Below are 26,574 nucleotides of genomic sequence, written 5' to 3' on the forward strand. Positions count from 1 at the left end.
CTCTGTCTTCAGTGAGCCTGACTACTTGCGCCGACTGCCCCTTTCTTGTGTTTATATACTTACCTGCGAAGACCTCGCGAGATTCTAAAGGGTTTCTGCCCCCAGTGTCATTAAGTTATGTAGCTCTGAACTCCAGTAACAACTGTAGTCCAAACTATGCGATTTAGCTGTGATTATATGTATTTGTTGGTTCTTAAAATTGTTTCAAATGAATGTATCTCTTCTTCCGAAAAAAGACTGTAAGTTTTTTTTTGAAGACAAAACAGTCTTAATATTTCTTTAATATCCCTCAAGTTGACTAGACTGGTATTCGTTATGAGCAATAAATATGAGTTTGCTGGTTAAAATTCACTTCGCATCACCAACGAACTAACGTTCCCATAACTGCCATTATGTGTCTCTCATGGATCTGTTTACCTAATATTTAAATGGCCAGTTCTTCCCCCACTTTTATGAAATTAGCCTTAATTCCCCTTTCACCATGCACACTTCCTTCATCTTCACATTTTGACTAGCCAGCGCTCATGGTTTTATGAGCATAAGTGTCTGTTTCAGTTAAGAATCTGGATAGACCGCAAAATCATGTTTCTTCTTTCCTATACATAGGGAATTCTATCCCTAAAATTGTGACATATGGTCTTTAAATGAGTTTTTGTGGCTTTTACTATGGCTGGGGTTACATTCCGTTTTGAAAGCTTTTCCCGTGGTTCCATCTGAATACAATCTTTGAATCTCATGGGAGAGGTAACACTGATATAGTGTGAAGCCAGAAAGACTAAGATTTGGATCTCAGCTCACTGATGGGGGGACCACTTCCGCACCAATACCTTACCTCTCTGAGCCTCAGTTTCCTTGTATGGAAAATGGGAATCATAACACCTGCCCCTTGATGTGAAGATTAAACACGTGCGCCACGCCTGCCACAGAGGTGATCAGTAAACATTCGCTAAACCGATGAAAGGGAAAGAAAGTAAAGTACTATCAGGAAAACACCCTCATAACTGTGTCTGTCCCAAAGGGCAGTGAGAGTCCCCCGTAAAGGATGCAGAACTCCTCTGAGAGTCAAATTACTCGGGCAAAGGTCAGCCCCTCCTTCAGTTGAAAAGCTGGGGGCAGGGCTTAACAAGGAAGTGCCTCCCTTCCCTAAGCCTCCTTCCAGCCTTAGTCCCAACCTGAAGAGGCTAAACCCGGGTGGAGTCTTACATCACAAGAGCCTTCCAAAATGAGAAGTCAAGAAGACTTGGCCAAAGTTTCCTCTTAAGTTTCGTGGAGAGAGACTCAGGTATAGAAATATCCTTCCTGCCGCCTGACCCGAAGCAGGAGAAACTGCTGACAGCTTGGAGACCAGGTAATACTGGGAGACACCAGTCTTCACGTTCAGCCTTCCCAGCAGGACACAGGGGACTTCAGTCCTGGTCTTGCTAATGAGGCAATCTAACGGGGGTTCGTAAACCTAACGTTTACGGCATTTATTTAAAAGTTCTGATCATGTAAGTCTCAGGAAGCAAAACTAACAATCTAAAACTGAAAGCTAGCATCTGCTTTATTAGGGGTTTCCAGAAAAGGGAGAAGTATTTAGGTTTCCCTTTCATTTCTCCTTTGCTCCAGAAGGTTTGGGAGGGTTAAGAATACATAACTGGCCAAATCATTGTTAACATTATGCAGGTCTGTCTCATTGAGTGTGTAGCAATGTATGTGATAGTGTGACAGAAACCCATTGAAATGCCAGTTACCTCCCCCAGAGCAGAAATGGGCTGAGGACAAGAGTCCCTGGCTTTGAGCCCTGAGTACCTGTGGGCACTTGGGCACAAGATCTAGTCCCTGCAGACCCCCTAGAGACTTCCTTGAGTACAGGGCTCAGGTGAAATGGGGAATATCCGCCCCCCCCCCCCTCAGGAGGCTCCCTCCTCAGTTCCCTGCATGCTCTGTTCTATAATCATCAGAGCCTGAGTCTTTGTGTTTAATTAATAAGACCTGAGGCTCTCTCTGTTTAGCTTCTATTGTAGGAATTTAACACGTTTTACCTCATTCCTCATTTTCACCCTTAGGATTAAAAACCACAGGGGAGGAGGGATGAAGACACCATAAGGTGAAGTTCAGGGAAGGAAGGGGAAGGGGTGGACCGCCTCTGAAGGGCGTAAGGGGGCAGAGGGTGCAGAAGGAGAGGCCCAAGGCAACCAGACAAAACTCAGCTCAAAATCTGGCCTGGGAACATCCCTCTGGGATGAGTGTCCTCACCCATGTCTTACACTCGGGCCTTGTCTGTGTGTCCAGAGTGATGGAAGTCAGCTCTCTGGCAGAGCCTGTTGCTAACGGGTCCTCCACGCCCCTCCCCCCGCCCCCCCGGGACAGGCCGGAGCAGAGTTCCGTCCAGGGCAGAGTTCCGTCCAGCTTCCTGGGGCCCTGGTGGCCACAGCCTCTGTGCATGCACGAGGGCTGTTTGCTCCGTGACCTGACACAGGAAGGGAAGGAAAATCTAACCTCCATCGATGAATCCAGAACTAGAAAAATCCCTCAAGTATGTCCTGTGATCTTGGAGGTCAGACGCTGCTCTGCAGGCCAAGCAGCGCTGCTCCGCGGTGCTCCCAGGAGACTAGCCACCAGGGACTCCGAGGACTTTGGCCATTTAGGGGGTTGGGGGGAAGAAACGCTTCGAGAGGGAAGAGAGGCCAAAAAAGACACTGTGAAACCTTGCTTTCGGGGAGTAGGTCTGTGAGAGTTTGCTGTAGATATGCAAGAGGGTATGTAAATACTGGATCCAAAGGGTAGGGCTGTGTGCACTGAGTCACTGAATTACAATGAGCCTCACAAGGCTGATTCCGGAGCTAATTTTCCACTCCAGGCTCTGAACCTACATTCTGGGGCCTCACCCAGGGCTTCATTTCCATCAACATAAGCATAAAACTTACCTGTACGTTTCCATTAACTCAGAAGTTGGGCTGCTTCTACTTTGAACCCGAACAGCTGAGAGCAGAAGGGCTGCAGTGGTAATAAAGTAACTCACTGCTGCTTTAAAATAAGACGTCGTTATCAATTTAACAGCTCTCCCGTCATTCCCGGTGAGGATGAGTAGGAAAAACACCCTACGCTTGTCAAGTGCCTTGAAAGTGTCTGAACTCATCCTTGGACGCAGCTGCAAGCGCTCGCCGGGGCTGGTCAAGGTCCCCTCGGTCCCGGGGGCTGCCTGAGCACTGCCCTGTCCTCTGCTTCTCTCTCGCCCTTGGCCTTACCTCCTGGTTGGGCCCTCAGCTCCTTTCTAGCGTGGGAGACGGCAAAAATCTCTTCTTTCACAACGTGGAAGTACTGTGTGCTCCATCTTGACCTCTGCTTTCCCCCCTTTTCGAATGTTGCTCCTGAATCAGCAATGAGCAAACTCGTTTCTTTTTTTTCTGTTTTCTCTTTTTTTTTGCGGTACGCGGGCCTCTCACTGTTGCGGCCTCTCCCGTTGCGGAGCACAGGCTCCGGACGCGCAGGCTCAGCGGCCATGGCTCACGGGCCCAGCCGCTCCGCGGCACGTGGGATCCTCCAGGACCGGGGCACGAACCCGCGTCCCCCGCATCGGCAGGCGGACTCTCAACCACTGCGCCACCAAGGAAGCCCAGCAAACTCGTTTCTTAGAGAAGTCGGACCCTTCCTCTCTCTCCAAGAGCAGCGCCCCCCCACACACACCTATACACACAATTTTAAAGTCTTCACACTGCATTAAAAAGGTTTGGTTGGTTGGGTTGGCTTTAACCGACACGGTTTCTTCGGAGCATAGTCCTGTGGCTGGGAGAGGGCTCCCCCGCTACCAATGCAACGGCTCCTGGAGGACCCGCAGGTACCTCCTGCCTACGGGGCGCCCTGAGCTGCCCAACTCCAAAGGATGCTCGGAATTAAAACCCGCCTAAACGCCCTTCCGGCGCTGCTCTCGGCCTGGGCTCGGCCACTTCCGCGCCGCGTGGTCGGCGCCCGAGTCCCGACCGCGTGTCCCGCTCTTTCTCTCGTGTGACTCAGGTCGCTCAGGCTCCACCCTCGGTCCACTTTCCTCGCCTCCAAGAACCCGAGGTCTCAGTTTTTCTAAGTGGCACCTTTTATTCACCGAGTTGCCAGGTATGCATAAAAATACAAGAGGCCCTGGCCCTGTTCGGTATGAATTTCAGATAAACAACAGATACTGTGTTTTTGTGTAAGCATGTCCCATACAATACTTGGGACACACTTATACTAAAAAATTGTTATTTACCTGACATTCAAATTGACTAGCTCTACCATATTTCATCTGGCAGCTCTATATCATGTTTCTTTCATTCATCAAATATTTCCCGAGAGCTTATCAGGTGTCAGGCATTATATGAGGTGCTGGGAAAGCCAGCCAAGTCCCAGGCTTCATATCTTACAAGTATGTAGACTTTATGCACACATACCCATACACACATACTCTTTCTCTCTCTCTCTCTCTCTCTATATATATATATATATAAATATATAGTTTCCTATAGTCATATATATGACATATGTTTACTATAGTCATATATATATGACTATAGTAAACTACAGGAAACAAGTGTGAATTTTGTGCTAAACCAAATATTTGCATGTCATTCGTTTTCTTAATTGCTGCTTTTGATGAATTTTCTTTTATAAACATATTAAACCTTACAAGAAAGGCAACCTATTAAAATAGTTGGGTTTTTTTTGGCTGCGCCGCAGGATGGCATGCGGGATCGTAGTTCCCCAGCCAGGGATCGATCCGCGCCCCCTGCAGTGGAGGCGTGGAGTATTAACCACTGGAATACCAGATTAAGTCCCCTATTTTTTTATTTTTTTATTTTTTGCAGTACACGGGCCTCTCACTGTTGTGGCCTCTCCCGTTGTGGAGCACAGGCTCCGGATGCGCAGGCTCAGCGCCCATGGCTCACGGGACTAGCCGCTCCGCGGCATGTGGGATCTTCCCGGACCGGGGCATGAACCCGTGTCCCCTGCATCGGCAGGCGTACTCTCAACCACTGCACCACCAGGGAAGCCCAGAAGTCCCCTATTTTAATGAATAAAGACGCTAATATTTATTGAGCATTTAACATCTACCATGCACTACTTTAAGTGATTTACACGTGCTAATTTTTTTTTTGCCCACATACCTATGTGATGGGGGGAGGGTTTTTTTATGGGTTTTAAAAAAATTTTTTATTGAGGTTTAGTTGATGTATAATATTACATAAGCTTCAGATGTATAACCTAGTTATTCACAATTTTTAAAGGTTATACTCCAGTTATAGTTATTATAAAATAATGGCTATATTCCTTGTGCTGTACAATATATCCTTGTGGCTTATTTATTTTATACCTAATAGTTTGTACCTCTTAATCCCCTACCCCAATCTTGCCCCTTCCCCTTTTCCCCTCCCCACTGGTAGCCACTAGTTTCTTCTCTATATCTGTGAGTCTGTTCCTTTTTTGTTATATTCATTAGTTTGTTGCATTTTTAAGATTCCACATATAAGTGGTATCATACACTATTTGTCTTTCTCTGTCTGACTTATTTCACTTAGTATAATATCCTCCAAGCTGTTGCAAATGGCCAAATTTCATCCTTTTTTATGACTGAGTAGTATTCCATTGTGTGTGTCTGTGTGTGTGTGTGTGTGTGTGTGGTATGTGTAGTACACATACATTTACGTAGTACACATACATTTATCCATTCATCTGTTGATGGACACTTAGTTTGCTTCCATATCTTGGCAGCTGTAAATAATGCTGCTATGAACATTGTGGTGCATGTATCTTTTTGAATTAGTGTTTTTGGTTTTTTCAGATATATACCCAGCAAGGCAATTGCTGGGTCATATGGTAGATCTATTTTTAGTTTTTTGAGAAACCTCCATACTGTTTTCCACAGTGGCTGCACCAATTTACATTCACACCAACAGTGTATGAGAGTTCCCTTTTCTTGACATCCTCGCCAACTTACGTTATTTGTAGACTTTTTGAAGATAGCCACTCTGACAGGTAAGAGGTCGTATCTCATTGTGGTTTTGATTTGCATTTCTCTGATGATAACAATGTTGAGCATCTTTTCCTGTGCCTGTTGGCCATCTGTATTTCTTCTTTGGAAAAATGTCTATTCAGGTCTTCTGTCCACTTTTTAATTGGGTTGTTTGTTTTTTTGATATTGAGTTGAAATGAGCTGTTAATTCTGTATGGGACTCTCTGCACTTCCTGGACTAGGATGTCTGTTTCCTTTCCCAGAGTAGGGAAGTTTTCAGCTATTATACCTTCAAATACTTTCTCAGCTGCTTTCTCTCTCTCTTCTCCATCTGGGACCCCTATAATGAAAATACTTGTGTGCTTGACGCTATCCCAGAGGTCTCTTAAACTGTCCTCATTTCTTTTCATTTTCTTTTCTTCTGTTCAGCATCGGTGATTTCCACTACTCTGTCTTCCAGCTTGCTGATCCATTCCTCTGTATCATCTAGTCTACTGCTGGTTCCTTCTAGTGTATTTTTCATTTCAGTTATTGTATTCTTCGTCTCTGTTTGGGTCTTTATATTTTCTCTTTGTCAAAAACTTCTAACTTCTCGCTCTCCATCCATTCTTCTCCCGAGTTCTTTAATTATCTTTATGATCACTACCCGGAACTCTTTCTTGGATAGATTGCCTATCTCCACATCACTTGGTTCTTCTGGGACTTTATCATTCCTTTGTTTGGAAAATGTTCCTCTGTTGCCTCAGTTTGCCTAACTTGCTGTTTTTATTTCTCTGTATCTGGTAGGTTGGTTACATTTCCTGATCTTGGAGAAGTGGCCTCGTGAAGGAGACGTCCTCCACATCCCATCAGTGCACTCCCTTTTCATCACTAGAGCTATATGCTCCAGGGGTGCCCCCTGTGTGGGTTGCATGGGCCCTTCTGTTGTGTGGGATGACTACTGTGGGTGGTCTTGTAGGCTTGGTTGGCCCCTGGTCCAGTTGGATGCCAGGCCCTACCTTGTGCAGAGGCTGCCAGCTGCTGGTTGGCGGGGCCAGGTCACAAGGTGGCTGACTGCAGAACCCCAGGGTGGAAAGGGGGCAGGGCTAAGGCTGAATTACTGGAGGATGGAGTCAGGGTCCAGGAGACCCTGGGGCTATTGCCTTCCCATTGATGGGTGAAACAATGTCCTGGGGCTAGTGCCGGCCTACTGGTAGGCAGAGTCAAGTCCTGGGGTCTGCTTGTAGGACCCAGGGGTCCTAGACCTGGTGGATGGGCCCAGTTCCTGACACAGTTAGCTGCAGGGTCCGGGGTATCCCAAAGCTTGCATTGGCCTGTTAGTGGGTAGGGCCAGGGCCCAGCTAGTTCCAGGGCTGGTGCTGGCCTCCTAGTGTGTGGGCTGTGTCCACAGGCTGCAAGGCTGTGGTTGTGTTGTGGGTGGTGTCTGCCCACTGGCGGGTGAGGCTGGTCCTGAGGTTAGAGCAGGCTCGCTGGAGGGTAGGGTCAGGGCCCAGGGGGTTGTGGGGTCTCTGGCTGGAAAGCCCTGAGGGTCCTGGGTCTAGTGCCTGCACACTGGTGTATGGGGCGGGGTCCCGGGCCCTCTGGTGGGCAGGGCTGTGTCCAGGGGCAGCTGTGGACTCAGGGGGTCTTAAGGCAGCCTGTCTGCTGATGGATGGCACTGTGTGTATGCCCACTTAGTTGCTCTGCCTGAGGTGTCCCAGCCCTGGCGCCTACAGGGTGCTGGGCCGCTGCGAGGCTAATCCCCGAGGCTAATAAGCTAGAGGGAGGATTCCAGAATGGGGTGGGCCAGCACCAACATCCAGATAGTAGAAGGAACTCTAAGAACAGCTGCCACCAGTGTCCATGTCCCCAGGGTGAGCGGCAGACGCCTCCTGCCTCTCCAGGAGACTCTCCAAAGTCAGTAGGTACGTCTGACCCAGGCTCCTTTCCAATGACAGCTTCTGCTCTGGGTCCAGAGCGTGTGAGGTTTTGTGCGTGTCCTTTAAGAGCAAAGTCTCTGTTTGCCCTAGCCGTCTGGCTCTCCCAAAAGTAAGCCCCTCTGGCCTTCAAAGCCAAATGCTCTGGGGACTCATCTTCTCAGCACAGGGCCCCCAGGAGGGAAGGCCCCAGACCTCTCACTCCTTTGGAGTGCCTCTGCAGCTGTAATTATTCTCTCATTTGTGGGCCACCCACCCAGGGCTATGGCACTTGACTCTATCGCAACTTTGCCCCTCCAGCTCGTTTTGCTGTGGTTCCTTCTTTCTATCTTTAGTTGTTGAAGATCTTTTCTGGTAGGTTCTGGTCTTTTTTATCGAGGGTTGTTTGGCAAATAGTTGTGATTTTGGTGTGCCCATGAGAGGAGGTGACCTCAGGGTCTTTGTACTCCACCATCTTGGCTGATCTCCTGCCAGGGTTATTGTTTTGTTTTGTTTTGTTTTACCCCATTTTACAGATGAAAAAAATGAAGGCAGAAATAAATTAAGGTATGTAGCCTGTCACACAGCTAGTAAGCCGATGACCCAGGATTTGAACCAGGTTATCCGTCTCAAGTTAGACAATATGAATCGCATCTTGTAAATGGAAAAACTACACCTCGTTGGAGGCCACATGACTTGCCTCAGCCCCCTTGCCAATAAGTATGAAAAGCAGCTCTTCAACCGCCTTTTCACCCCACATGCTACGCTCTCCCCGTTAACGCCACCCGAAAACCCCTTGCAACTTCTCTAGAACAGTGTGGCCGGCCGTAAGTGGGTTTCATAAATATTTTTTAAAATTAAATACTTGTTCAAACACTTAAATGCTATTCTGAATGCTTTACAAATATTAACTCATTTAATCTTTGTAACAGAAGGAAACGTACTACTCTCATCCCCATTTTATTATTTATTTTTTAAAGATTTTTTTTGACGTGGACCATTTTCAAAGTCTTTATTGAATTTGCTACAATATTGCTTCTGTTGTTTCTATGTTTTGGTTTTTTTGGCCACGAGTCATGTGGGATCTTAGCTCCCTGACCAGGGATCGAACCTGTACCCCCTGCATTGGAAGGCGAAATCTTAACCACTGGACTGCCAGGGAAGTCCCTTCGTCCCCATTTTAAACATGAGGAAACTAAAGCCTGGAGAGTATGTCACATAACTGCTAACGGCAGAGCCAGGATTGGAAGCCAGTGTCTCAGAATAGGAAAAAGTCCACAGTTCATCGCCAAGTGCCGTTCTGCCCCAGGCATTACTGTAGGAGCTGGGCAGTCAGCAGAGAAAAAATAGCACATCAACATGCCTGTCCTCCCGGCACTTACATTCCATTGTGGGAAGGATCCTCATGGGTGTGACTGAAACTGGGCACCAAGAGGGGAAGAATGGTTGACCTGTGAGAATGGGACGAGGAGGGGGGCGCAGGCAGAGCGAGGTGAGGGCGGAGATGCTGAAGTGATTCCAGACAGCAGAAAGTTCCCTGCAGTGCAAAATGGGCGCGTGAAATCGGGAGTAGGTGAGGGAAGGAAGACAGTCCAAGCCCCAGAATAGGACAGGCGTGTGACGAAAGGGAGGGAGGAGGACCCAGTGGCAGTGACGCCCCTCAAGCACTGCTCAAGCTTAGTCGCCCAAGGCAGGCCTGGGGGGCTTTGGAGTCGTGCAGCTATATCTGTGTGTGCAGTAGGTGTCTCAGGTTTTGCAGCCCTGCCCTTGGCCACCCTGGCAGATCACTTCTGCCCCCTCCGTCTGTACCTGATGTTCTGGCACAACCCCTGCATCTCCCGCCTGGCATCACTTCCAACAGAACTGCTTTCTCGAGGCTTGGCCACAGAGCGCTTCCTGGATGAGCAGCTTCCTATCATCCAGTGTGAGGCTCTTCCAAAAAAAGATAGGAAACAACGATAGAAACAGGACGCCTCATCGGCAGGCCTGCAGGGGAGATGTCTCAGCCCTCACACCTCCTTCCAATAGTAATAGAGTCAGAGGGGAAAGGTAGAGAACATTTGCTGTGAAATCAGAGGACCAAAAGAATTGCGAGACTTGCCCAAGCACTTTGCAAGTTGTAAACTGAGCCAACCCTGGACCATCGGCCTCCAGCACACAGTCAAATTGATCTGAACCACGTCACAATGCCTCAAACCCCATCTGCGTTCACTGTCCCAATTCTTTTATTTTTTTTGAATTTTGCCTTTTTTTAAAAAATTTATTTTTGGCTGTGCTGGGTCTTCGTTTCTGTGCATGGGCTTTTTCTAGTGTGGCGAGCAGGGGCCACTCCTCATCGCGGTGCGCGGGCCTCTCACTATCGAGGCGTCTCTTGTTGCGGAGCACAGGCTCCAGACGCGCAGGCTCAGTAGTTGTGGCGCACGGGCTTAGTTGCTCCGCGGCATGTGGGATCTTCCCAGACCAGGGCTCTAACCCGTGTCCCCTGCATTGGCAGGCAGATTCTCAACCACTGCGCCACCAGGGAAGCCCCCAATTCTTTATCAGTTGGTCATGGTGTGAGAGGGGACAGTGGAAAGAAAAGGAGAGACATGCCAGCTGATACCATTAATATCACTACAGCTATTTATTATCACACCAGCTCACATGCCAAAAAACACTCTTAAAGTTGGACCATTAAGGGAAGTGTCCATGATTAAGAGCCACATCAAGGACCCAGTCAGAGGGCCTGGGGTGACAGTTGTACTAAAAAAAAAAAAAAAAAAAACAGAAAAAGCTACCGTTTTTGAGCCAGGTTCTGTGTTGGGGTTTCTCATGCATTACATTGTACCCTCACAATACCCCTGCAAGATGACTATTATTATTTTCAATTTACCTGAAGGAAGCTCAGGTTCAGAGAGGTGAAGTAACTTGCCCCAGGTCACACAGCTAGTCGGTGGTATGGCCAGGATTTGAACTCAGGACTGTTAGACTGAGAAGCCCAAGCTGGTTTCCAGCACACGCACTGTCTGTGAAATTTTAATCCGATGACAGCTGGTAGATCTGGGCTCTCTGGCATCTGGGACAAAAAGGAAATCATAGTCCTTAAGATACAACCAAAGAAAGCAAAGTAGATCAGAAAGAAATGATTTCCTAGCAGACAACCATTTAAGGAATTATTTCATGAGACCTTAAATTGAACACAATCAGTTAATTACATCTATCTGGTTATTCATATGGAAATAAAGATGAAACTTCCATCCCCGTCATTTTAGTGCTGGTACTGATCTTTCTAAAACATGTCTGTGGTCACATCACTCTCCCGCTCCAGACTTTGAAAAGCTCTCCATTGCTTCCATCAGTGTGCTTCAAACTTGTTAAAAAAAAAAAAAAAAAAAAAAAAGGATTTTTTTCTTCAGATAAAATCTTACATGGAATGCTAAATATGGCAAGGAATAGAAGCAAACCTTTCCAAGCGAAATCAGTGAGTAAAGGAAGAATGGAGAGAGGCCAGGGAGGGCCAGGGACCCCAGACAGTTCCCTCCCCTGAGCTGGCCTCTCCCCTTGCCCAGCTACCCTCTCCCAAGAAGACTTTTTTTTTTTTTTTCTTTTGCGGTACGCAGGCCTCTCACTGTTGTGGCCTCTCCCGCTGTGGAGCACAGGCTCTGGACACGCAGGCTCAGCGGCCATGGCTCACGGGCCCAGCCGCTCCGCGGCATGTGGGATCTTCCTGGACCGGGGCACGAACCCGTGTCCCCTGCATCGGCAGGCGGACTCTCAACCACTGCGCCACCAGGGAAGCCCCCCAAGAAGACTTTTAACTGCCCTCCACAGTCTAGGGCCCCTTCTGAAATGTACTGATCTACCGACATGAGAAAATGCAAAGCTTTCAGCCTGACCTTCCAAGGCCCTGATCGCCTGGCCCTGACTGCCACTTCCCTGTGGTCCCTCCACATCCCTATAGCCCCAGCTCTCCACAAAGCACAGGCTTATGTGCCACCAGATCTCTTTCCACTCTTCAAACACATCCTAAATTCACCCAGAGCCTGCCCTCTGCCCAGCCTGTTCTAAGGCCCAGTAGCCAGCCACCCATCCAAACGCTTTCTTTCCTTCAAGGAGCCTGCACTCGCCCCCCGTTCACAGCTGTCTTTCCTCCCCACCTCCCGCGCTGGCTCCTGCATCTCTGTTCGAGCTCCTAGCTCGCCCTCTTTGTCTGGAGTTATCTATGTACAAGTCTCATCTCTGTAAGACTGAACTTTCAGAACAAACCTTGGCTTTTCCAACTCTGATGACCCCCTGCCCCCCAGCACAAAGAGAATAGGTACTGAATAAATGCTTATTGAGTTTCACCCCATCTCTCCCGACCTACAAAGAGTAGGTGGCTCCCAGGTAGACGGACGTGTGTGGACTTTGTCGTTGCAGCCCTGCCATGTGCACTAGTAGCGCCTGCGACCTGGAGGAGATCCCCCTGGATGATGATGACCCAGACAGCATGGAATTCAAAATCCTGGAGTTCTACGTCAAACACCACGTCTTCAAGAACACCTCTGCTGTCTTCTCACGAAAGCTCCCGAGAACAAGAAGTTTGTCCCAGAGAGGACCAGAGAGTTGGCCGGCAAACAAAGCATGGACACAGGGACCGTGGACTTGCAGAAATTCCCAATCCACGGAGAAGGCCATAAACGTTGCCAAGAAAAAGTCGTCTTGGAGAACACTCTTTGGAGTAGCAGAGAAGGAGGAGGACTCTCAGAGCTCACCTCCGGAGATCCTCTTTGAGCTGCAAAGTCTGGTGGGACCTCAGAGTGGTCCTCACGGTCAGCAGTGGCCGAGGTCCCTCTCCAATGTGGGACAGCGCTTAGAGCGTGAAGGTAGGCTTTCGGGGATTCTTTCTCTCCCGCAGCCATGTGTTTCCCTTCTTTGTGCGCCTGGGGGTTCACCCCCTCCCAGCTGGTAATGGGGCCTTAGGCAAGGCACTCTTTGAACCTCAGCTTCCCAACCTATTAATACTCAATTCTAATTTCCCTGCTTTTCTCAAGACTGAAAAGAAAGGAAGAGGATAGCCGTGAAGGGTGACGGGACTGGTTTTCTGGCTCCACCGTCTATAAACTTGCCCAAATCCCTAATCCTCAGTGCCAGAGACCAATACAAGAGAAATAGCCCCAGCCGCGTTCAGGCTGCTCTTCCTCCTGAGGGAAGTCAACTCCCGTCTCTGGGCCTCTGTGTTTCCATCTGTACAATGGCCTCTGAAGGTGGATGGAAAGATCCGATAGCTGTACACAAAAATACTTTTCAAAGTACAAGCCACTCAAAAAACAACCAAGAAGAATTTTGACAAAATCTTCCTTCAGTGGTACAAAACACGTTGTATTGAACAAAACATTTTCATGAAAGGCTTTATCAGAATCGCCCTTCATCCACAAACCCTGGCATAACCATCTTCTTCCCCTCCAACAATACCTTGTGCCCAATGCCCAGATTTTAAAAGAAACCCCCCTCCTGCTGGGCTGATTGGCCCATGTAACTTGTCAATAATTAGTCAACAGGTGGCAGTAATGTCTCAATTTTTAAACATTGTGATGGCCGGCTTACTTGGAGAATCACCCCGCACAACGACAGCTTTAGATCATTCACTGTGATCAAGGAAACTTCCATTTCCTATCAGACTTATAGAATCTTAGGAGAGGGGAAGTTAGGGTCGGGATTACCTGGGGGAATTCCTCCTTCCCCCAGGGGTACAGCAGGCTTCTTCTACTGCGGGTGGTATCTGAGCTCTGGAGCAAACACAACAGTTTGGAGGCACCTCAATAGGCTTTTCTGCTTGTCCTGTTCTTTGGAGTTTGCCAGGAAACGGAAGATTTTACAGACTTTAACCTTCTGGCTTTCCTGAGAAAAATGACGTTCTGTATTTCAATATTACTGAAGTGTCATTTCACCTTTTTTATTTTCTAAAATTTCCATATCTCTGTGTAGATATATAGATATCCCTACAAAAGTAGAAATGGTTACCTCCTAAAGAGGCTTAGCTTTAAGGATTTAAGCACAGTTGTTCCTCCCTTCTCACCTTCCTCTCTCCTTGCTTTCTTGTTTAGTTAATTATGTGGGTAGTTAGTTGGTTTTATGTTGGGTGTGACCCCAGAGGGACTCACGTTCTATTTCTATTCTGCCACATGTAAATCAGAGCTCAGCAGCTGGCGTCCCCTGGGTTCTTTTAACTGAAGGTTGCAATTTTAGCCTGTGCTACCATTTCCAGGACTCAGACACCAGGTTGGAGTGAGAACGATGAGGTTATGTCCCAAGACCAAAGTCTCATAGTAAGAGACCTTGGAATGTAGAAAAATGAATGTCGATACCAATTTTAGGAACACCAACCCGGGTTTTTGTGTGAATCTTTTTTTCTCCACAGCTATGACTCGCTACAACTTCAATAACACAGAGATTATTTTTCTTTCCCATAGAAGAAAACCACAGTTTGGCAGCCCAGGCTTGACCTACCAGTTCCACAATCTTTAAGGATTCCTATTCTGGCCATCCCTCAGCTAGTTGCTTCCAACCTCAAAGTCGCCTTAAAACCCAAGGTGGCTGTTGGGATTCCAGCCATCGTGTCTGCATTCCAAGCAGGAAGAAAGAGGAAGCAAGGGAAGGACAAAAGGGTATCTCCTTCCTAGATAATTCAGCTCCCTTTCAGAGAGCCTTCTTAAAACTGTACCCAACTTCTTACATCTCAGTGGCTACTCCTTACTGCAGATGAGGCTGGGAAATGTAGTGCTGTCAGCTTCCCCTGGCATCTCAGGGATCTGTTACTAAGGAAGAATAAGAAAGTGGATACTGGGTAGGAAATAGCAGTCTCGACCATATGGAATTCTCTCACAAACGCCCTGCCTCTTCTAACACAAATGCCTCAAGCCAAATGCCTTCCCCATCCCACTCTCCTGCTCTCCTTAATCCCACAATGAGCCCCCAGAATAAACTCAAAAGGATGGGCAGCCTTTCTGTTCTCTCTCCACACCCATCCGATGTTCCCTTGCCTATCAGATGGCACCAACTCTGATGAGAAGGGAATTTTTTTCCCCAGTTTTTTAAATTAAGGCATTAGAATGGGAATCTTAACGAGAGCTAATTCATCTGAGTCAAAATGAGGTTGCTTATAGTTTTTCCTGCACGTATTTCACCTGCATCCCTCCAGTCCGCAGAGACAGATACACATACACATGTTAGTCAGCTTGGGAACCTCCAGGTCTGCTGGGGGCCTTGTGATTGCCCTGCCACGTGGCGGGGGCTGGGGGCTGGGGAGCGACAACCTTGGGGGCCCTCATCTGCCTCCTTTGAGGGCAAGGTGGGCGCAGTGTGACTTCCGTGGAAGAGAGCGTGTTAATCACCCTGCAGGCCGCACAAGGTTGCAGAGAGGAAAGCACGTGGAAGCTTTCCTCTCCCGTCTCCTGCGGACACAAGGGAAGGCTCCCACCGGTTTTGGGATCCAGCCTCTTGCCACCTCCTTCCGGGGGTGGCCAGCATTCACGAGCAAGCCGGTTGGACTGCAGTAAGGTGATTTAAAAGTGGAAAGTACTTGTGGTTGGGTTATTAAAATGGGAAGGAAAAGCGTTGATCCTTCTCCTTGACCTCTCCAATTTTTCTCTCTCTAACCCACTCCTGATCTGTTTTTGAACCCTATGGAGGGAGCACCATGAAAAATGTGGCTTTTTAAGGAAGCCATTATGCCTTTTTTTTAAAGGAAGGCATTGTGGACAAAGTGTCAGTTCCCATGGCCTTTCAGTGAATGCCCTGGGGGGTGAAGGGAAAGCACCAGAGCTCCATGTGATGGGCAAATCCAGAGAGAGAGGTTCAGGAACCACTTTGGCAGCTCCTTAGGAGGTCAAACCCTGCCTTGCATGTGACACAATCCCTCCCCGGACCCAGGCCTTGCCTCTCTTATCTATCCTGATTGACAAGGTCCGGGTGTTCCCCTGGGCACACCAACCTTCTGGCCAAAACCCCACTCTGTTACTTTCGTCAAGTCTTATGAATTAAATGCTGTTGTTCTTAAACGTTGCATGATACGACCGCTCCGTATCAAAGGCACAACTTGTACAAGCTTCTAAAAGCTAGAAGAACTTAGTGATGGATTAACAATGTCAATTTTACTCCCAAATAACTCAGCAGTACTGCCTGCCCTCCCAATCCGACCCCATCCCCTACCAGGGGCAAAGTCGACTTGTCCTTCACAGGCTATGACATTCAGGGGGCCAGTGCCATTTAAACCTTCATGTCCCCAAATGCTTTACCCTCTAGTTGCGTGTGCAAATTCATGACATAAGGCTTTTCCTGGATTATAAACTCTTGAAGGTCGTGGGTTAGACTTTATGCATCCTTGTTTACCTATCAGCATTTTTCGCATGTTTCCCACTAGACGTGGAGGAGAGAGAAGACAAGTGACCATGCAAGCAAGGGGAGTTCAGTGTTCACTTGATAATGAGTCACGAATATGGCCTGAGAGCAGGGATATTTCTCTTTCCTCGGTGACAACCCCCAAAGGCTTGTCACACTGCTGAATGCCCTCCTATGCGCATAGGGGCCAGCTCTCCAAGATATAAAGGATGTCCAAAAAAAAGAATAAAAATAAAAGCATAATGAGTATTCCCTCAAGCAAAGAACTAAGCACTCCCTTTTGTGTTTCCTCCCTTGCAAAGGGGCAAGGGGACCCTAATTTTGCAAGGCTTCAGAAAGAGGGTGCAGAGGGGCAATTGTTTCGAGGTGGCAATCACTCCTCTGTGAACTCCTCCTCCGTCCCAGCCTCTGCCAGGCAACTGCCAGTGATTTCTGAAGAATGGACTCCCCTCCACGCACACTCCCGGCCGCTTCCTTTCGCTCCAGGCTGGTGTTTTCATTTCGGGCAACTATGCATACCAATCAGCTAGACGAAGTTCTGGGAAGGGCCTGTCAGCACCATTTTGTCTTGTTTCAGCCGTGGACCCCAAAGTTGTTTCCATTGCCAACCGAGTTGCTGAAATCGTTTATTCCTGGCCGGCGCCAGAGCTCCAGAGCCAGGGAGGAAGCTTCAAGTCCAGAACGATTGTGGCACAGGGTCTCCAGCACCAGGGCTTCCAGCCTACAGCTGCAGGTGGGAAGACAGGTAAATCTCTTCTGAGTGTTTGCAGTGGGCTGCCTGCCTGCCAGGCAGAGGTCTACAGCATTTATGTACGTATACAGCTCAGGGCTCTGCAACTTAGGTATCTCTGCTAAGCTGGCCTCAGGGCACGACAGCAACATGCTGGAGGCACTGACCTTCTTTAGCTTGAGAGACCAGCCCAAGCCAAGGCGAGTGTGCCGGCAGCTGGAAGCAACAGGCCAAACTCACTGCTAAGTCCAAAGAAAAGTCTCCTACTGAGGGGCAGGAGGAAGCACAAAGCGTGCGCTCAACCTTGTCCACAGGGGGAAATGCATGTTAGATTTCATGTTAGCCACGGCCAAGGACCAGTGTACTCGAGCAAGTGCACAGGGTGTAGTTGGAGCGTCGCCCGGGGATTTATGATATTGCCTTGGGCTCCTGTGAAAAAGCAGGGGGTTGTCAGGTACCAGGTCTGGGGCAAAACGTGAAGCAGAACTGAGAAGTAGTGATCAGACTGGGTCAGTTGTCACCAAACTGTACCAATAGGTAGGACTGTGGATCACATCCGACTTGCAGGAATTCTAGAGTTGAGGGAAGCAGGACCAAGTGCCACGGGAAGAGAAGTTCAGTCTGGCCATTCCCTCATTAATGACTATCCTGCCCGTGGTTCTCTTTCCCAAACTCCAGTGGACGATGAGGGTCCTAGCTGGCCCCTGAGTTTGCAGTACGCCAAAACAGAAGGCAGAAGATTTATCTGCAAAGGTGGTGGTGTCTCCCAAGCTCAGAAGCAAAGTGCTGTGCTGTTGGGACCACAAACTACCGAAGGGGCTCAGAGAGTGAGGCGCTGGGAAAGGACCCTTCTGACAGCAAAAAACAGTGTTCCAACTTTAAAGCTCTCTCATGTGTGCCTGGGCCTCGTAAAGCAATACCCCTAAACCAAGCAAAAGCTCAGGCTCTCATCCTTTGCGCGCATGAGAAATTCAGGCTGCTGTTCTAGCAACTTTCCTGGAGAGAGGCGGCAGCATCAGATTTAAAAACTACACGTGGGCGGTGGAAGCATGCAGTCCTTCTTTTCCCAGGTGACTTGGGTCTCAGACTTCCTACCACCTTGCCCTTCACTCAACCTTGTGGGATGTATTTCCTGGCCTCTCCTCCCCTCTCCCTCTGGGACAAACATGAGGACTCCATGACATCAGAGACTGCGCCATAAGGAAAAAGGGCCGTCTCTGTTTGGATTCCGCTCTATAGCAACGACCGTTTTCCTAATGTTGCATGTTAGCACATTTTGAGACAAGAAGAATCAGACTCCACCTTCCCTGTTCCAACACACACACCAACTGGAGCCACCTCTCTCTCTGTCTGCCATGTTAGCCTTTGGGGTGGGAGACCACCTTCATTTTATTTACTTATACTCCACCTTGTTGTAAAGACACAGCACACAAAGTACACATTTTAGTAAGATAAATCAAATTTGAAAGATACTGTAAAAAGAAAACAGTAGGAAAATAGGTGGGTTTAGGAATGAGTTTAATTCCCCAAATGCAGGAAGACTATACCCCGCCCCCCCGCCCCTTAGGAGGCCACAGTTTGGCCCTACAGTTCCTAGCAGCTAACACAAAGGGGTAAGATGATCCAGTAGGGATTTATGGTGTCTATATGGAAAAAGCACCATATGCTCAGGACAAACCCAAAGACCGAGAGAAACTGCTCCTAAATATCTTTAGAGATAAGCTCATGTATCTTCAACAACATTTTTACAGTAAATAAAGTGATGAGTTTCATGGTGAGAACTGTGGGAGTGCTGGGGGAAGAAAGAGAGGAAAGGAGGGGACGGTGGGAAAGGGTGTCTGGAATGGTTTGGGCCTGATCAGAAGAGGCAAGGTAAGATTTACTTTGCTGAGAATTATGAAGGGCATGTCTTCCTCAATCCCTAACCAGGCTACAAGCATTGTCCCTGGAAACATTTAAGATTGTTTTTTCTTAAAAGAAATAACTGGAATTTTCCCCTGGCAGACGGAAAAGACCAGATAATAGCCAGAATCGTTGAGCTGCTGAAATATTCGGGGGATCAGTTGGAAAGAGAGGTAGGGAGCTTCTTGAACTAACGAGTTTTCTTTCTGTGTCCGCGCGCTGGTACCCAAGAATGGAACTGTGCTGCTGCTTCTACTCCTTTTCAAAGTTCTGGTTTCCACTTAGTCCTAAATTTTATTTCCCTTGGACTCAAAACTCTTCATGCTGGCAGCATCTCAAAAATGAATCACTTTGGAAAACATAAGTAAACCTTCTGGAGCCTCCTTGGAATTTTTGGAAATGAAAAAAGTAACTTTGTTTTTGCAGGAAAAAGACACCAATAAATTAAAATTTGCTAAATAGAATTATGAATCTAGTTCCCCATGTAACTGATCCTCAGGGAAGTTTAGACTCTTGCATTTGCCCTGCAGCCTGGATATCTGTGTCCCACAGCTGCTCCAAGTCTGGAGTCTTGTCTGAAATCTCCCCCTAGAAAGGCCGGACTGTTCTCTCTCAGCAATTCGGCCAGGGGGCAGGTTAGTGTTAACTCGGAGAACTTTGAGTTTCCTGCCATTTAGAAGTTGAGACCAGTCCTTCCCATCAGGAACGTGTAGGAGTTACCTTCAGGTAAAGAGGTAGTGAGCAGGCCCCCCTGTAGTCAGGGCTTCTCAAGGGATCTTGTCCGTGTCTGCCGCCCACTGACGGCTGCATGGTCTCCAGCATCTGTGCATCAGGGGCTGGCCTGTGGACCCATTCCTTCGTTTGGCCAGGATCCACGGGGAGGAGTCAGGTCTGTGGGGACTCTGCAGGAGGGGGAAACAGCACTCACTGGCTAGCCAGCCAGCCCAGTCTCAGCATGCTCTGTGGCTCCTCGATGCCTTTGTCACAGGTGTGCCCAGAGGATGGTGACCAGGACGGGGAAGGGCAGGTGAGATGGTGCAGAATGAGAAACACTGAGGAAACACTGAGGACCAAAGAAAAGAGAAGGGGGTATGGGAGCTTCTGGGCCACAGTACGGGGTGGACAGGGGTGCAGAGGAAGCAGAAAACAGAAGAGGGCACATGGTTTTAAGGACACCCCTGTGTTTCTCCAGAACTAACATTGATAGGAGTTACAGGGCAATTGATTTCTCCCCACTTTAAGAATGAACTTTCTAGCACTCAGTGCTGTCCATCGAAGCCAAGGGCTGCCTTGTGAAGAAATGATCTTCCTGTCTCTAGAAGAATTCCAAGTAGATGCCACTAACCAGCCCACAGTTCAGTACTTGAACTAGGAAGGATCTGACAGGTGTGCTCAAGGATTCCTTACAGCTCAAAGTTGCTGTGGCTCTCACGGCCGTCTCCTTCCCGGCCTCCCCCTGGGGCAGGGACTTGGCAGTAGGTCAGGGAGGCCAGGGACAGGCTCCTCCCACACCTCCCTGAGATGCCAGAAAGCCAGGTGCAACCCCAAGGGGCAGGGGGGCAGAGTGGGTACCTGTGGAAGGGGTTTCTTTCTGGCGTTTCATTCTTTTACTGTGCTGGCATGGTCCTGGATTCCAACCGCCCGCTGGAGGTTTCGAGTCTACCTTCTTCCGCTGGGTCATGACTAAGAGGAGTCCATTCTTGGTGTCGAGGATGTCCCTGCTTCAGATTTATAATTCAAATAGGCCCCTGTGTCTCCTGGAAGTTGGGAGGAGGTGGGCTGGGCTCAGATGAAGGACACGGCTCCACTAAAAATCTTTATGTCGTATCTGACTCATCCCCAGAATACCCCTTTTAGAAACCATCTTGGTTGAAAACCTGCTCAGCTTATCATTCCTCAAGGACAGAACTAGTTGATTTTCAAATAAACATATAGCCCCTGATCATTGAGAAATTTCTGTTTTCACATGACAACCATCACTTTACAGACATTGCAAGGAAGGCCTTAGATGAGGATGATGTATGCTTTATGACACAAGCCCTGATTTTTCACAAGCAGAGGCAGGGACTTCCCTGGTGGTCCAGTGGTTAGGACTCTACATTTCCACTGCAGGGGGCACGGGTTCGATCCCTGGTCGGGGAACCAAGATCCCACATGCCTTGCGGCATGGCCAAAAAAAAGCATCTCACATCTTGAAGCATCCTGGACAAATGCTAACACTTTGAGAGCACTTTCCGCCATGTTGAGCACAAAATGTTTTACTCAATTACGCTGTAGTACAGGTACTGTCATCCCAGTATAGAGATGACAAAACTGAAACCGAGAGGTTAAGTTCTCCAAGATTGCACAGCTAGTAAGAGGTGTAGCAGGAGGGGTGGAGCCCGAAGACAGTGATTTCCAGGCTTCAGATTCTGCCCATTACACAATCTCTAACAAAGCACTTTGCACTGGGTCACAACCGTCCGTAGACTGTGAGCCCTTTGAGTGAGGGGCTGAGTCTTAATGGTCCACAGTACCACCTGTTGGGTACTCAGCACTCAGGAAACATCTGTTAAATGTCGAATGAATGGGCTGTTCAGTTTGTATTTGTCCCCATGAAAGAAATTCACAGAGAAGGTCCATGCCCAATCCGGTCCTGCAGGACATGGTACCACGATTGAGACCAGAATTGAGGGTTTTCCATTGGGTGTTTCAGTTGCCCAGTGTCGAGTGGGAGAGTTTGCCTGCCCGGGCCAGGCTGCTGTACTGACTGCTTCTCCTCTTGCACACAGTTGAAGAGAGACAAGGCTTTGATGAACAGCTTCCAGGGCGGGCTGTCCTACTCTGTTTTCAAGACCATCACAGACCAGTTCCTAAGCGGTGTGGACACCAGGGGAGAATCAGAGGTCAAAGCTCAGGGCTTTAAGGCTGCTCTTGCAATAGACGTCACGGCCAAGCTCACAGGCATCGACAGCCATCCCATGAACAGGGTGCTGGGCTTTGGAACCAAGTACCTGAAGGAGAACTTCTCGCCCTGGGTCCAGCAGCACGGTGGCTGGGTAAGTGCATCCTATTTAAAAATAAATCTTCCCAGAACTCAGAGGAGATGGGATGGAAAGGGGTTTTTTGGGTTTGTTTTTTTAAGTGAAGGGAACACATCTTTGAAGCGGTTCTCATGGGTTTCGGACACTTGAGTGGCAAGAGATTTACCCCATTGATGGGAACATATTTTTTTAGTGATTATCTTATCAATAAATATTTACTGAGCTCCCAAAGGGTATGTGGGGTATGTGTGTGGGGGGAGAGGGACTGGTCGGATATAACAGGAAATGAAGAGATGTTGATATAAAATGTTTAGATAGACATAATTTCTGTTTTCACAAATTTTGCAGGCAGCGGAAGTCTAGCAGTGAGAAAAGGACAGGCAGATGGTTCCTTATTCTCTCAGATGCTGACGGGGTGTGGGTGTAATTCTCACACAGAGGTTCAGGACTTATGACATTTTGCCATTGTTGCTTGGACCCAGCCATTTTGACAGGGACATTTTGATAACTGAAGCAGTTAAATTTTCATCTATTTCTAATTACCTGCTATCAGGCAAAACAGACCTCTCTACCCTGATTCCTCACCTCAACCCCTCTCCCATCCTTTTCCCTTGAGATTTCCTTAAAACTGCCATGTGCAAATGGCCTCATAACAGTAACCTTTTCAAAACGCTTTACCCCATCCAGAGCTCTAAATCTCAATACAGTTAAGTGCCCTACGTACGAACGAGTTCTGTTCTGAGAGTGTGTTTGTAAGTCCAACAAAGTTAGCCTAGGTACCCAGCTAACACAATCGGCTATATAGTACTGTACTGTAATAGGTTTATAATACTTTTCACACAAATAATACATGACACAAAAAATCAAGAAAGCATTTTGACTCTTACAGTCCAGTACCTTGAAAAGTACAGTAACACAGTGTAACAGCTGGCATCCAGGGGCTGGCGTCGAGTGACCAGGCAAGAAGAGTTACTGACTGGAGGAGGGAGAGGAGGTGGAGCTGAAGGATCCTCAGCAATAGGAGACGGAGGGCAAGCTGCACTTTCACTCATGCCCAACATTGACGGCACAAGTTCTGGTTCCTTGCTGGAACCAGATGCACGTTTGCATCTTTGAAAGTTCGCAACTTGAAGGTTCGTGTGTAGGGGACTTACTGTAGGCCTTGGGCATTTTTGTCTGTTCAAGCCCTTCTTAGGAGGACATACATTATCATTAGTCCTCTTTCCACTAGAGTGGTCCAGGGGCCAGGAGGTTTGAATCTGCTCTGGACATGGCCCTGGGGCCTCCAAACAGGCTTAGTGTCTTGGCTGCCAGACGGAAAGTACAGCTGATCATGCCTAAGGGGCTGAAGTGCCCGCCATGGTCTCCAGTGGCTACCCATTAAGCAACCCAGACTTCTGTTCTTTCCTATTTTCCACTTTTGCACCAGATATGATAGTCCTTAAGTGGCTAGTCTGAACAAGGCTCTTTCTAAATTCAAGCTGCCTTAACTCACGCTAAGAAGAGGACAGAATCCTCAACATCACTTCAGCTTTAACTGCTCTTCCTTCCAGGACCCCCTCAAGTCCCTCTTCTGCCCCAGAGCCCTTACGGACTACTCCGGCTCAAGACTCTTACCAGCCTCAGACCTTTTACAACACTTCACGTTTGCATTATGATTATATACAGGAAATTACCATCATTGTTGGTCTAGTTAATATATTTTTCCAGCGAGATTATAAGTATCAATTGGGCTTACAGGCCCATTCTCAAAAGTCTATTTAGTTAATTAATGTAGCTGAAACGTCAAAAGTGTTCTATGAAAAACGGCATTTGTACACCAAAAGCAGAAGCGACAAAAGAAAAAATAAACTGGACTGCATCAAAATTAAAAATATTTCTGCTTCAAAGGATACTATCAAGAAGGTAAAGAGAAAACCCAGAGAATGGGGAAAAATATTTGCAAATTATATATCTGATAAGGGACTTGTATTCAGAATATGTAATAAATTCTTACAACTCAACAATAAAAGACAAAAAATCCCGCAATTTTTTTAAATGGGCAAAATCGATTTGAATAGACATTTCTTCAAAGAAGATATACAAATGGCCAATAAGCACATGAAAAGATCCTTGCTTGCCATCTTCATTTCTACATTAGGGAAACGCAAGTCAAAACCACAATGAGATACCCGCTAGCATGGCTAAAATAAAAAAGACAAGTGTCAGTGAGGATGTGGAGAAATTTGAATCCTTATACATCGCTGGTTGCACTCTAAAATGGTCAAGCCCCTTTGGAAAACAATTTGGCAGCTCCCCAAAAGGTCTATACCCAAGAAAACTGAAAACAAGTGTTCACATAAAAACTTGTACGTGAATGTTCATAGCAGCATCATTAGCCATAATGGCCCCAAACTGGAAACAATGAAGAAGTTTATCCATGATGAATAATGAATGGAAAAACCAAATGTGGAATATCCATACAGTAGAATAATATTTAGCCATAAAAAGGAATGAAGTATGGAAAGGTGGATGAACCTTGAAAACATCATGCACAAAGAAGTCAGACAGAAGGGCCATATATTGTATGATTCCATTTATATGAAATGTCCAGAATAGACAAATTCATAGAGACAGTGGTTTCCTAGGGCTTTGGGGAGAGAGAACGGGGTGTGACTGCTGACGGAACAGAGGTTCTTTTTGTGGTGATGAAGATGTTCTAAAATCAGAAGTGATGGCTGCACAACTTCGTGAATATACTAAAAGCCACTGAATTATACACTTTAAGAGGTGAGTTTTAGGTATGTTTCAAAAAAATCTGTTATGAAAAACAGTGGTTCTGGGCTTCCCTGGTGGCGCAGTGGTTGAGAGTCTGCCTGCCAATGCAGGGGACGTGGGTTTGTGCCCCGGTCCGGGAGGATCCCACATGCTGTGGAGCGGCTGGGCCCGTGAGCCATGGCCGCTGAGCCTGCGCGTCCGGAGCGTGCACTCCGCAGCGGGAGAGGCCACAACAGTGAGAGGCCCACGCACCGCAAAAAAAAAAACAAAAAAAACAAAAAAACAACAGTGGTTCTAATTCTAGTAAGCAAATAAAAAGAGGAAAGAAAAAAGAATATAAAAAGTTTTATTAGTTCTTACTTTGGTTGCTAGTGCTAGAGAGAAAAACAGTTCCAATCAGAGAAAACAGGTGGATTTTTTGGGGGTAGAAATAATAAAGGGAATTTTCAAAGCCTTTAGAATTTTGTGGCACTAGTTCTTTAGCACTTGTATTTTCAATTCAAAATGTATTAGTTCACTTTTCCAGGTCATCATAAATCTTAAGTCTTGGCCACAGTTAGGTTTAATTTGGAGCACGTAGCTAGAAATTAGGAGAGGGAAGAAAAAGAATAAGAGGGAAAGGACTAATTTTTTCCAAAGTTGCAGAGACAGAGTTGCAAAAAGTAAAGGATGCTGCTGAAAGAATATTTACGAGTTGATACGAACTATGAAAGTGTGGAGGCGGGTGGCTCAGTCTCCCTGAACAGGAAAGAGATGAATCTGGGTGGCAAGCCTTCCATTGCCCCAGTGATGTTAGTGGCTCTCTGGAGTGTCCTTGTAGTGTGGTGCGGAAGGAGAAAAACTATTGCTAGGCACACGTTTTCCAGGAGCTCAGGGTTCCTAATTATCTTAGTCGTCCACATTTCATAGAAGTGCATCTTATCTTCCCAATGGAACTGCAAATCTGTGAGGGCAGAATTATGTATTTCATGCCCCTTTTTCTCTCTCATAGTTTCCATTACTTTTACATAAGTCATAGATGTTCAGCCAATACTTGTAGAATAATGAGTCAATCAAATGAATGAATAGCGATTCTATCCACAAAGCATGCCAAACAAGCCACCATTTGATTTTAATTTATTCCTTGGCCTTTTTGCTTCACTTGAAGCACCATTCACATCGTTACCCTGTGGTCCTGGCAACGTCACCCCTTCTACAGCACCTTGAAAGAAGAGGTTTGCAACCTCCATAGTCATCAACCTTTCAGAATCTACTCTTTCGAATTTAACCATAGAATCAAAGACTTTTCCCATCTAGCCAGTTAGCCCTGGGTGTGTAACGTAAGTCCTTAGCTGATAAAGTTTTCCTTTCAGGCATACCAAGGATGCCAGTCACCTTTCCAAACCCTCCCCCAACCTTAACATGGTCTCCAGGCCTTGGGTCATGCCTGGGATAAGAAAGCAGAGTTAACAGGCAAATGTTTTCACTTCAACAGTGAATCAAACTTGGAATTTTAAGAATCTATTTCTCTTTTTCCCCCCCTCTAGGAAAATGTACTTGGGATATCACATGAAGAAGTAGACTGAAACAGCAGAGGATCTGTAATCTGGAATACTCATGGTCGAACTCTGGTCTTGTGTACAGTCTTAGCACAGACTATGGGAGAAAACAAAAATGGACAAGGCAGATGGACCATCAAAATCTGCAAAACCATTATTCCTGCAAATCAAGAGGCATCAGGAGAGGCCTTGAAATCTCCCGCTCATAGAATCTAGTAGCATGGCCCTCGGCATCCATGTTTTCAGGTCTCCATTGAGTGTGTAAGGAAGTCTCGAAAGACAAGTGGTAATTTTCCATTCAAATGCTTAGAACAGAAGCCATCACCCTGCCTCTGCCGGCCACTTTAGTGAAAGTGTGTGACAGATGTTTGTTGACCTCATGAAGGTGAAATGATAAACGGTGCAT

General features: G+C 47.3%; 1 protein-coding gene across 1 annotated transcript; it reads left to right on the top strand.

The window, feature by feature from the left end:
* Positions 1 to 1,139: 1,139 nt before the first annotated feature.
* BCL2L14 (BCL2 like 14) lies at positions 1,140 to 26,574 on the top strand. The gene is made up of 6 exons (XM_024733446.1): positions 1,140 to 1,348; positions 12,259 to 12,704; positions 16,796 to 16,963; positions 18,953 to 19,023; positions 21,622 to 21,888; positions 26,157 to 26,574. Exons 2-6 carry the CDS (start codon positions 12,266 to 12,268, stop codon positions 26,193 to 26,195), a joined length of 984 nt encoding a protein of 327 aa, XP_024589214.1. The 5' UTR covers positions 1,140 to 1,348; positions 12,259 to 12,265; the 3' UTR covers positions 26,196 to 26,574.

The sequence above is a fragment of the Neophocaena asiaeorientalis genome, unplaced genomic scaffold (assembly GCF_003031525.2).
Source record: "Neophocaena asiaeorientalis asiaeorientalis breed wild unplaced genomic scaffold, Neophocaena_asiaeorientalis_V1.1 scaffold150, whole genome shotgun sequence".
Classification (NCBI taxonomy): Eukaryota; Metazoa; Chordata; class Mammalia; order Artiodactyla; family Phocoenidae; genus Neophocaena; species Neophocaena asiaeorientalis.